We start from the raw sequence: 12,412 nt of genomic DNA, 5'->3' as shown, positions 1-12,412 counted from the left end.
CCATGGGCAGTAGACATCCATGTCATACGCAAATATTCATATACATAAAGTAAGTGTATACACACACACACACACACACACACACACACACACACACACACACATACTTCTTTTCAGACAAAGTTTGTAGCTCACTATGTAGCCCTGGCTGGCCTGGAACTCACTATGGAGTCCAGGTAGCCCCAAATTCACAGAGATCTGCCTGCCTCTATGTCCCAAGTCTAAATCCAGACTGCAGGACTTAAAGCCAGACTTCTGGGATTAAAGGAACACACTGCCCAGCTGAGGCCCTGTCTTTAACAATAAATAAATAAGGCGTGACAGACTGGCAGGGAGGGGCAGAGAGCTTTCACTGTGCCTAGAGCTCTGGTTTTACACAGGATCTGTTCCCTAGATGCCAGCATGATGCCCAAACACAGGCTCTGTGTGAGTGTGGGTCTTCTCTGAAGATTCTCACAGGGGAGGCTCCTCCTCAGGCTGGCAGAGGAGAGGCACCCTTAAGAGGTGGGGCCTCACAGTCACCCCAGTGCTGAGGAGATAGAAGCAGGAGAAATCAGGAGGTCCAGGATATATACTGAGTTTGAGGCACCTAGGCTAATGAGACCCTATCTCACAATAAGTAAATGAATAAGTTTATATTTATAATGTATTAATATTTGTTAAATATGAGTAAATAAGTTATAAATAAAACTTATTTACTTATTTATTCAATTGGCCTCAGGGTACTACAAGGAAAAAGAGAGGGGAAAGGAAAAGAAACACCATTTCTACGGTTTTTGTGTTGGGGGATAGAGCAGCAGCTATCCTGGGGTCTTCTTCAGAGGCCCCCTTAAAGAAAAGCTGAGGTGGAAGCTCAGAGGGCAGGTTTTGAGAAGAGACAATGCAGCATGATTTCCATGTCTGAATGCCGTCTCTCTGCACACAGCCCCAGACAGAAATCCCCAGCCCAGGAGACCAAATTGAAAACACAGGTCACCTCAAAGCACGTTGTTTCCCAACCCCCTTGCCTAGCATCTCTGCAGATCATCCCCTGTTTGCCCCAGGGTCTCTGGGTACTCAGCCCGGAGAAAGAGGCTCAGACCCCCACCTCTTGCTAACCAAGGAAAGGACCAAATTCAGAGTGGATTTCCTCTGGTGTTGGTAGCTTTTGCTCCCTTTAGAGACAGAATTTTGTTCATGGAGCTGTGGGTCAGCTTGGGTCCCTGCGCTCACCAGCAGTGGTGTTGGTCACTCTTAGGGAGACCAATAACAGCTCCCTAGGGAGGCAACTGGGTAGTGGGGAGCAAAGGGGAGGGGAGGGGCAGATGACCTGCCACTCAGCGGTGTCAGGGTACACAGCTCAGGGAACTACCTCAAAACCCAACCTCACATTGGGCAGCCACATTGCAGGGCAGCCAGTATTACTGAAAGCACCTTCACCCTGGGCACCATCCCACACTGCAGAGTTCAGGGAGCATCACTAAGAGGAAACAAATATCGCATGAGTTTCTGCACACTCCTGGCAGAGTGGAGATGGTGCTGAGGGTAAGGGACAGGGAGAACAAGTCTCGAGGATTCCAAGCCAAACTGGGGAAGCAAATCTCCAAGGACACAAGGCCAAGATCCCACCTATGTTCCTGCTAATTTGGCCTTGTGAAAACACAGGCTCTGGTCCACAGCTGAAGTTCCAGCCAGACTTCCCGCGCCTGAATCACAATCTGTAGGCACCTTGAGCTCCCACATACACCAGACATGGCCACCTCCCAAAGCTGGAGCACAAGCCAACCCAGAGCTTAGCAGAAGCTGTAGCTAGAACCTGGGCCCCCTACAGGCCCCTGTTTATTTCTGTGCTAAAGCAAGCAGGGCCTAGGTCAGCCCCATCCACCAAGAGAGAACACATTCTCTTCTCCCCATGGGGCTGGAGGAGGGCTGATTAGTAAAGCTAAGTAAGAGAGGAAAAGTGTCTTCTAGAGATCAGTATGGCTGGTGGGAGATAGTAGCTGAAGGATAGAAAGGGCTTTCAGGGATGCATAGGAGTTTTCCAGGTGACCCAAGGTTTTAAAGGAAAAGGAGGAACAGATATTGTGGTAACACTGGGAGGACAGGCTGCTTGTTCCTGTCAGATGGTACAGCCTCTGCTCAGCACCTGCTGCTGTCCCCAGCCAGTCCCATCTGGGGAGCTGGTAGTTCCACAGCAAACAGGCCCTAGAGACTCCTATCTAACTCCCTCCTTGAACAAAAGGCCCCATCTGCTGTGTTCTTGTTTATGTGTCCTCTGGGATGGGGTCAGGCAGATGCTTATGACACAAACAAGTGAGGGAATGCTCAGGCTGAGGCCCAGAGAGGCCAAGCAAGTGCTCAGGGACACACAGCAAGTTGACAGTAAATGTGAGCTGCGCATCAAGGTTGTGCTTCTAGGGCCAGGTGCCTCCTCCTGTGTTCCCTTCCTCAGCATCAGTCGTCAGCAACCAGCCTGGGACACAGCAGCTGCTCTAGAGGGCCTGTCCCTGACTTTGAGAATTGAATTCTATTAGTTATGGATCTCGTTGCTGTGACAGAATACCTGACAAAGAGTGACTTAAGGAAGAGAGGGTCCATTCAGGCTCACAGTTTGAGGGTTCCGGCTCTCATGAGGGAAGTCACGGCAGTGGGGTGTGAGGCAGCTGGCCACATCATATCTACAGTTGGGAAACAGAGCCAGGAAGGCTTGATGTCTTCCTTTGTATTCTGCCCAGGACCCCAGCACATGGGAGGGCCCCGCCCACATGGGAGGGCCCCGCCCACATGGGAGGGCCCCGCCCACATGGGAGGGCCCCGCCCCTGCCCTCATTCATGTGGGTCTTCCCACCTTTGTTAAACCTCTCTGGAAACACCCTTGCACCTGCCCAGAGGTCCATGGTGATTCTGTTACATTTGTTTGCTTTTTGTTTGTTGGGTGGGTGAGTAGGAGGGTGAGTGGGAAGGTAGGTGGGAGGGTGGGTGGGAGGGTGGGTTGGTTGGTTGATTGTCAGATGGGTACGCATGTACCACAGTGCACATGGAGGGCAGAGGGCAACTCTCAGGAGTCAGTTCTCTCTCCTGACCTTGTGGGTCCTAGGATTTAAACTCAGGTAGTCAGGTTTGGTAACACCGTCTTTATCACTAAAGTCATCTCCCCAACCCTCCACGGTGATTCTAAATCTTGTCAAGTAGACGCTCAGGATCCATCGTGTGGGCTGAGTGACTAAGAGCACTGGCTGTTGTTCTTCCAGAGACCCGAGTTCAGATTCTAAAACCCACATCTGGCAGCTTACAACCACCTGTCACGCCAGCTCCAAGGTGATCTGCCGCTCCCTTCTAGCCTCTGAGAACACTGCACGCACATTCATAGACACACATACACACATAATTAAATTTAAAAGAAAAACGTTTATCATCCTTTGTTAACGTGACACCAAACACATCACTTTAAATCAGGACGTCCCACCCCTGGCCCTAAAGGTTCAAATCGATTTCATAACACACACGACAGCAGCTACTCTGTCTCAAAAAGTCCTCAGAGTCTCAACACTTCTAACATCGTTCAAAGTCCCCGGTGTCTGTTCTGTGCCAGGCCCCTGGCTTCTAACCAGCCCATCCAACATGGAGAGAATTTCTAGGCAGAGAGCAGTCCACCCCTGCAGCCACAGAGCCTGTCTCAGCCCTGAAGCTTCTCTCTAGAGCCCGAGATCCACTTGACCTGCCCGTGACTCCCCGTACCCTTTGCAGGTATAAAGATTACCGGGAGCCCCCGTGGTCAGAACACAAGTATGATATCTCCAAAGACTTCTGGGCTGTCCTGGCCGCCCGGCTGGCATTCGTCATTGTCTTCCAGGTATGTTTGTGTGTGTCGGGCATGTCTGTCTTCAGAAAGTGGAGGGGCATCAGTTGGGAAGTACTGACACGGGAAGGGGAGCTGACCGTGGCAGGAGATGTCGTCAGGGACCCTGAGGAGGGCGCTGACCCACCTGAACCTGAGTAGTGACAAGAGAATGTCATAGAAGAGGCAAAGAAAGGGTCACCTGATGAGAGCTGTAAGATCCATTGAGCAGACTTGCAGGAGAAGCCAGTCTCTATCCCTGCTTGTCTCACTCTGGGTCTCTGTGCCAGGCCGGGACAAGTTCACACTGGAGGCAGCAGCTCTCTCCAGCTAGCAGCACCTACTAGGGGCTGGACTTCATACACACAACACACAACACACAACACACACACACACACACACACACACACACACACACACACACACGGAGTGATTGAAGGGTCAGAGAGGAATTACTGAGGCCCCTGTGTGCTGCCTGGACCATGTCCCTGCCCATCCGTATGGCATCAGGGAAATCTATGCCAGAAAGACTGAACACTCAGAACGGGCAAACTCCAAGACCAGGCCCTCCCTGCTAAGCTCCATACATGCCCTCGCTGAGCCTGCACCCTTCTATTCACCTTTCACTGAAGTGGGTACAGGAGGCATTGGGCTAGGATTAGTTAGCATAATGCCCTAGTTCCTTCTCTGTTGCTGTGATCCATACCATGACCAAAACCAACTAGGGGAAGACTTTGTTACATCATCTGTGTGGAGAGTCAACATGGAACCTGGAGGCCGGAGCTGACACAGAGCCCATGGAGGGGGCTGTTTACTGGCTTGCTCCCCCACGTTTTGCTGGGCTTATTTCTTCTATAATCCAGGACCACCTGCCCGGGGATGGCTTCTTCCATGGTGGGCTGGGCCCTTTTACATTTCACAGTTATCTGTCAAGAAAATGCCTCAGATAAAGAGGTGGCTCAGCAGTTAAACTCTTCTTCCGGGGGCTGGGGATTTAGCTCAGTGGTAGAGCGCTTGTCTAGCAAGCGCAAGGCCCTGGGTTCGATCCTCAGCTCTGAAAAAAAAAACAAAACTCTTCTTCAAGGGACCTGGGTTCGATTCCCGGCAGCCACATGGCAGCTCACAACCATCTGTAATTTCAGCCCCAGGAGATTCAATGCCCTCCCCTGGACACCCTGAGCACTCACAAGGCACTCACAAGTTGCACAGACATGTACTCAAGAAAAACACTCAAATACATTGAGTAAAATAACTTTAAAAAGTTTTTATGAGTCAAAGAAAATGTCCTTCAGGCTTGCTACAGACCAGCTTGGTGAAGGCATTTTCTCATCTAAGGTTCCCTCTTACCAGACGACGGTAGTCTTTGTTAAACTGACAGAAAACTACACAGTACAGATTAGGGCTGCTGAGCTCTAGGTCAGTGGTTCTCGACCTTCCTAATGCTGCAGGCAGCCCTTTAACACCGTTCCTCATGCTGTGGTAACCCCCAACCATAACATTACTTTATTGCTATTCCATAACTGTAATTTTGGTACTGTTAGAACTGTAATGTAAATATCTAATATGCAGGATATCTGATATATGACACACATACCCCTAATGGAGTCTCAACCCATAGGTTGAGAACTGCTGCTCTAGGCTAAGGGAATAGCACATCAGGCAGGGCTGTAGTGGAGAGGGTTTGCGCTGAGGACAGCTCTGCCCATCCCAGCAGGCACACACTGCCCCAGCCACCAGATCATAACAAGCCTGTAACATCTTAAATGGCTGGTCATTGATTCCCATAGCCAAGCTGGAAACAGGCAAGAGGTTCCTAGCTGGGCCACGGTTCAGAACTGGGAGCACAGCTAGGAGCGTCACTTTTGAACAAAAGCCAATTACCCCTGCTCAGGTGTCAACAAATGCACCTCAAACGCTCAAGAATCAGTCTTTCAGAGCATTTGCCAACTTAGTTCAAATTCCTCAAGTAAGCCAACAGAGGGCAGTGGAGCGTAAGAACCGGCTTCATCCCCTGCTACCCAAAGGAAAAGGAAAACCCCAAGTCTCCAGGGGCTGCACCTCCTTGTCCTGTTTATACCTTCTGGGAAACTGAGGCCTAGAGAAATGGGGGTACACACAGGGACAGAGAATGAAGGGATGGGCATTGCTATGTGGAACAGGTAGACAGGAGGTAGTGTGTAGGTGGAGCATACAGGTGAGGATGTGTAAATAGGTGCATAGGTGGGAGCATGCGGGTGGGGTGCACAGGTGCATAGGTGGGAGTAAGCAGATGGTGTGCACAGGTGCATAGGTGGGAGTAAGCAGGTGGGGTGCACAGGTGCATAGGTGGGAGTAAGCAGGTGGGGTGCACAGGTGCATAGGTGGGAGTAAGCAGATGGTGTGCACAGGTGCATAGGTGGGAGTAAGCAGGTGGGGTGCACAGGTGCATAGGTGGGAGTAAGCAGGTGGGGTGCACAGGTGCATAGGTGGGAGTAAGCAGATGGTGTGCACAGGTGCATAGGTGGGAGTAAGCAGGTGGGGTGCACAGGTGCATAGGTGGGAGTAAGCAGGTGGGGTGCACAGGTGCATAGGTGGGAGTAAGCAGGTGGGGTGCGCAGGTGCATAGGTGGGATGCGCAGGTGCATAGGTGGGAGTACTCAGGTGAGGGTGTACAGGTGGGGTGCATGGGTAAGACAAGTAGGTGAGGGTGTGTGAGTAGAGTACACAGGTGATGTGGACACTAGGCAGAGGTGGAGGCTTTCCCCAGACACCTCCGGCCCTGCCCCCAATCACTGTTCTCTCTGCAGAACCTGGTGATGTTCATGAGTGACTTTGTGGACTGGGTGATCCCTGATATCCCCAAAGACATCAGCCAGCAGATCCACAAGGAGAAGGTTCTCATGGTGGAGTTGTTCATGCGTGAGGAGCAGGGCAAGCAGCAGCTACTGGACACATGGATGGAGAAGGAGAAGCCAAGGGATGTGCCTTGTAACAACCACAGTCCCACAGCCCACCCAGAGGCAGGTGACAGCAGCCCAGTCCCCAGCTACGAGTACCATGGGGGCGCGCTGTAGCCATGATGGCAGGCCAGCAGGCCAGCAGGCTTCTGACCATCACCAAGTGACCACTCGGTTTCCTCCAGAGCCAGTACTTCTAGCCCCACCAGGGCTTGTGGCTCTTGGGTCGTCTAGATGTGTGGAGGGCCACTCTGATGTGACAACGGTCTTCTTTCTTCTTTCTGTTTCTTCTCATTTTTGCACAAGGCCATTATGCAGGGAAGTTTTTATCTTTAGTATTCAATGCCAAGGATGGCTGGTGATGGGGATGAACAGGGTGAGGGCATGTTCCACAGACCTATGAGGGAACATAGAGACCCCCACCCCAACCCCCCGCATCAGTAAGGAGCCAAGGTCCAGAGTCAGCATCCTTAGTCTGAAGGATGCCCTGGGATAGATGCAGAATGGTGTCCAGGAACCTGCTAACATTTTGCAGAAGGATGAACGACTTAGATTTCTAAAGATGTTACCTGCTCTAGTTGGACAAGCTGGAAGACTCCACTGTCTTTCCTTCTGGGAGCTCAGAAGTTCAGGCCCAGGGTCAGAAATAAGCCTGGCCTGGCCACCCACAGAGCACACACACACACACACACACACACACACACACACACACACACACACACACACAGTGGCTTCACATTCTGCTCCAGTAACCAAGGAGTACAGGGGCCCCAGTTGACCAGCGCCCTTGGCATCCCTGGCAGGCTCCACACCAGCCACTCAAGGGCCCCTCACATGAGGCTGATGTCCTCCTTGTGAGACAGGCTGTGGTGACGGGCAGGACATCTTTAAACAGGCTGGAGGGCTTCACCAAGCCCCAGAGCCTCTGTGGGCTCATTTTTCGCTCTTTTAGACCATCTATTGGTTTTTGTCTAAAAATCAATAGTATGATGGATTTGAGGGATTTTCTTTCTGTAGCTCAAGGTGGAAGGAGTTTATTTCATTAGTTAGCCAAATACTGAGAGGAAATTAAAATATCGTTACTACCAAAGATTTTTCTCAATAAAAGCTTCTATTTTGGTAACACACCTATATTTTCACTCATGGGGATATGAGGTCCTCAGCACTTACCATTGTAATAGCTTCGAAAACAAGCCTCGTGGGCCAGCTTCTTTGGATGTGCTAGCCAGCTGTGCAAAGCCTCTCAGCACCAGTGCCAGCAGGGCCTCGCCCAGGCTGGAAAAGGCAACTCCTTCTCTCGTCTGAGGGCGCGGCAGACAGTCCTGCAGTTGGCAGCTGGGGTCCAAGTCTTGGGCTTCAAAGGTTTTCACTGTTGGCTAAAATCATGAGATCTGATGCTTCTGTCTTCTTCTGTGCAGTGACGTGGTTTCCGATGATGTTTTGTATATAGCTACCGTATCCAAAATTAGATAATTACCAAAAATTCTTTTACAGAAACCATTTTTTAAAAAAAAAACAAAACTGAATGTATACACACCCACAGGAGTCTGTGGCTGAGCGTTCATCAAAATAAATTTGAATACACAACCCTGGCCTCTTCCGACTGCTCTTCTCCCAACCTGCCCCTGTCCTGAGCTCTGATGAGCCCTGTGGTTAACACAGCAGATTTGAAAGCAACTGACCTGAGAATATTCAAGAACGTTCATTCCTTCTGTGGCAGGTGTCTGAATTGTTCCAGATGGTCCTGGGATGCCGTCTCCCTGTGCTGTGTGCATGGGCTGTGCAAGTGTCTGTGTGTGCCTCTGAACATGCACCTGCATGTAAATGCTCATGGTGCTCATGCGTGCCTGCCTGTGTTTGTGTCTCCATGTTCGTGTCTGCGTGTACACATGTATGTGTGTATACTTGGGTGCTTATGTGTCACTCGCCTCCACGTGCACACTTTGGGGTGTGGGTATGTTTATACACACTCCACATAGGCATTCATGTGTTTGCATCCACATATGCGCACATATGTGTCTATATGTGTATGTGTGCACTCATGCATCTGTGTACAGATGTGTCTTTGGGTGTGGACAGCCACTTGTCCCACAGCCTCACAGCTAAGGCACCATCTACAACCCAACGCACTAGAATCAGCATCATACGTTGTCTCAAAATCCCACAGGAAGCAATTTACGGGGCCAGTGGGTAAGTGGAGACATTTATTTAAAGATCTGTCAGCCATATTCACCATAATTTCATAAAACAAAAGTTCTAACACCCAAAATGTCAGTAAGGCAATAAGCCCCTTAGCTATGGAGTCTGCACACCACCCAGCCCTGGAACCTCTCACAGCAGCAGTGGCCTCTGGTGCCCCCTACTGTTGGCACTCCCACACACACCCTGTAGAATGCTGTAGTCCTGATGGAACTCTGCCCTAGCCAGTAAGCTTAGAGAGTGCTGCATTCACCTAGCAAGCTGGCTGGAAGACCTTCAAACCAGAATTCAGTGCCTAGCCTGGACATTTCTACCATTGCAGAAGTTTCGTGGATGAAGCAAGATAGGGAAGGCCCTAGGTCTGCAACTTCTGTTTACCTTTTAGGAGAGATGGCTCAGATGGCTGCTCTTTTTTTTTTTTTTTGGTTCTTTTTATCGGAGCTGGGGACTGAACCCAGGGCCTTGCGCTTCCTAGGCAAGCGCTCTACCACTGAGCTAAATCCCCAACCCCCTTAGATGGCTGCTCTTCCAGAGGTCCTGAGTTCAAATCCCAGCAACCACATGGTGGCTCACAACCATCTGTAATAAGATCCTATGCCCTCTTCTGGTGTGTCTGAAGACAGCTACAATGCACTCATACATAAAATAAATAAATCTTTTTTTTAAAGATTTTCATCTATTTTTTAATTGCATGTATACGCACCTATCTGAACATGGGTGTATGCACCTTAGTGCAGATAATCTCAGAGGCCAGAAGTGGGTGTCAGTTCCCCTGGAGTTGGAGCCTCCTGATGGGTGTTGATCTCGAGTTCCCTGGAAGAGCAGCAAGTGCTCCTAACCACTGAACCATCTCTCTGGCCCCAAGTTCTGCAAGTCATACTAGGTGCATAATGAGTCGCATCCGACCACAGGGACTGTGTTTGCGCCCTGCTGCTTCCAGAGGTAAGGCCTGTCCACATTATAAGGCAGCTCCAGTTGATTTACACCGTTGGCTCACTTCTTACTTGCTTCTAAAATTCCCTAATTGACAGCCCTGGAAATCTGCATGTAAATGTCCAAATCTGTCCAGGCCTTTGGGCCTGTGATCCCAGCACTCGGGGCACATGCTAGGTCTCTGAAGCAGAACACTATGGCTCCTCTGAAGCCTCTATCCCTTCATGTCCCTTACTCTTCCCTGACCACCATGCTGACTCCAGCCAGGGCTGGCCTCTTTCTGTTGGTGGCTGCTGCCCTCTGCTGGCAACCCTAGGATCTGCACCCAGGGAGCATGAACCATATCCTTGGTGCAAATAATGCTTGGTGCAAATAAAAAGCATACATTCCCTAAAGTTTCAGGTCCCAATGGGACCCTGTAGACTTAGTTCTAAGTTGGTCCAGACACCCTCAGTCTGAAAAATCCAAGACAGAAATACAGTGCCAGCCTTGACCCCCACCCCTTCCTCTGAGGCACGCCAGGCAGATCTCCCAACCTGGGGCCTTATCTTCACTACATCTGTGAAACCTTTTTTACTCAGCAGGCCTTCATGGGCATCCATCCAGGGACCAGGACTAAGCCTGGGTGTCACCAGTTGAGAATTAAGAGGAGGCTTCTAGAACATGCTGTTCCCTGCAGCATCAGAGGCACCAAGTTCCCTTCTAGGTGTGGCAGGTACACACCTTCAGTCCCAGCATTCCAGAGACAGAGGCAGGTGGATCTCTGTGAGTGCAGGCCAGCCTGCAGTACATAGTGAGACCCAGCCTCAAACAAACGAACAAAACAGCAACACCTCCACAAGGAAAAGCAAGGAATGGCAGAGCTCAGGAAAGCTCCCGCCTAGTATTAGTGGAACAACAACACAAAAGACAGAAAAGACAAAGAAACTTAGAGACAGACAACCCTAGAGAGGAAGGCAAGAGTTCTGACCATCGTCAGCACAAACAAGGGTGAGTTTACCTCCACTAAACCAGTAAGGGGTGCTCAAGCCCTTCCTCCTTCCTCTCTCCTTCCCTCCTCACGTCTCCCCTTCCTCCCTCTCTGTTCCTTCTTCCTTCTTTCCTCCTCTTCCTGTCCTGCCTTCCATCTACCCCCTTTCTTTCTCTTCCTTTCTCTACCTTCTTGTTTTTGTTTGTTTGTTTTAGATAGGGCTTCTCTGTGTAGCCCTGGCTGACCTAGAACTTACTCTGTAGACCAGGCTGGCCCAGAGCTCCACCTACCTCTGCCTCCTGAATGCTGGGATTAAAGGTGTGCACCACCACTGCTGGCTCTCTTCCTCCCTCTTTGTGTCTGTTGGGAAGGCCTCCAGCTCATCTTGGTTCAGGGACTCCTTCTTCATGAGGACCTTCTTCCAGGAAACCTTGCTCTCCCTGCTGTGAGAGCAGCCAAAGTGGACTACCATTGGTGCATGGCCAGAGACTAGGGATTGCATATGCCCCAGGCATTTCACAGCCAGGGTAGGACCTGGGCTCTGTAGCTCCCTGATTCTGTGTTCCCTCTTCTCTTCTGGACAAGGATGATGGAGGTCCTTCTTGAGAGACATGCTCTGGTCACCACCACCAGAGAGGCTTTTCCCCACACTTTATTAACACAATAAGAAGAAAAACACGGGCTGGAGAGATGGCTCAGCGGTTAAGAGCACTGTCTGCTCTTCCAGAGGCCCTGAGTTCAATTCCCAGCAACCACATGGTGGCTCACAACCATCTGTAAGGGGATCTGATGCCCTCTTCTGGTGTGTCTGAAGACAGTGACAGTGTACTCACATATATACAATAAATAAATAAAGGTCTTTTAAAGAAAAAAAAAAGAAGAAAAACACATGCACCTGACTTCATCAAAATTATGAACTTTTTAATTGCAGGATCTTATGAGCAGACTGAAAAATAGTGTGCACAACGTGTGTGTTGGGGGGAGGGTTACACATGAGATTGACACCCAGAACAAAAAATAACCTGGACCTGGTGGTGCACACCTGCAATCCCAGTATCTGGGAGGTGGAGGCAGCAAGATCAGAAGCTTAAGGGTCGGGGTTGGGGATTTAGCTCAGTGGTAGAGCGCTTGCCTAGGAAGCGCAAGGCCCTGGGTTCGGTCCCCAGCTCCGGAAAAAAAGAAGAAGAAGAAGAAGAAGAAGAAGAAGAAGAAGAAGAAGAAGGAGGAGGAGGAGGAGGAGGAAGAAGGAGGAGGAGGAGGAGGAGGAGGAGGAAGAAGAAGAAGAAGGAGGAGGAGGAGGAGGAGGAAGGAGGAGGAGGAGGAGGAGGAGGAGGAGGAAGAAGAAGAAGAAGAAGAAGAAGAAGAAGAAGAAGAAGAAGAAGAAGAAGAAGAAGAAGAAGAAGCAGCAGCAGCAGCAGCAGCAGCAGCTTAAGGGTCATCCTGAGCTACATGGTGCAAAGGGGAGTAGTTCCCGAGAAGCCTGGGCTATGAGATCTTGTTTCAAAACTACCATAGTAGAAAAACTATGCACTCAACACATTCATTGCCAGTGTCTGT

General features: G+C 50.3%; 1 protein-coding gene across 11 annotated transcripts in view; it reads left to right on the top strand.

The window, feature by feature from the left end:
- Positions 1–8,342, top strand: part of Ano1 (anoctamin 1) — a 148,659-nt gene extending 140,317 nt beyond the window's left edge. For 10 of the 11 annotated variants that reach the window (XM_063264124.1, XM_017589235.3, XM_017589236.3 and 7 more), the window contains 2 exons: positions 3,727–3,832; positions 6,604–8,340. In XM_063264124.1, coding sequence (XP_063120194.1) covers positions 3,727–3,832; positions 6,604–6,870 — 373 coding nt within the window. In that variant the 3' untranslated portion in view covers positions 6,871–8,340. Of the gene's footprint in view, positions 1–3,726; positions 3,833–6,603 lie in introns of all 11 variants that reach the window. The other variant, NM_001107564.1, reaches the window with a different exon arrangement.
- The last annotated feature ends 4,070 nt before the right edge of the window (positions 8,343–12,412 follow it).

The sequence above is a fragment of the Rattus norvegicus genome, chromosome 1 (genome assembly GCF_036323735.1).
Source record: "Rattus norvegicus strain BN/NHsdMcwi chromosome 1, GRCr8, whole genome shotgun sequence".
Taxonomy (NCBI): domain Eukaryota; kingdom Metazoa; phylum Chordata; class Mammalia; order Rodentia; family Muridae; genus Rattus; species Rattus norvegicus.
Note: the sequence above shows the minus strand (reverse complement) of the source record. Positions and strands in the feature narration are given on the sequence as shown.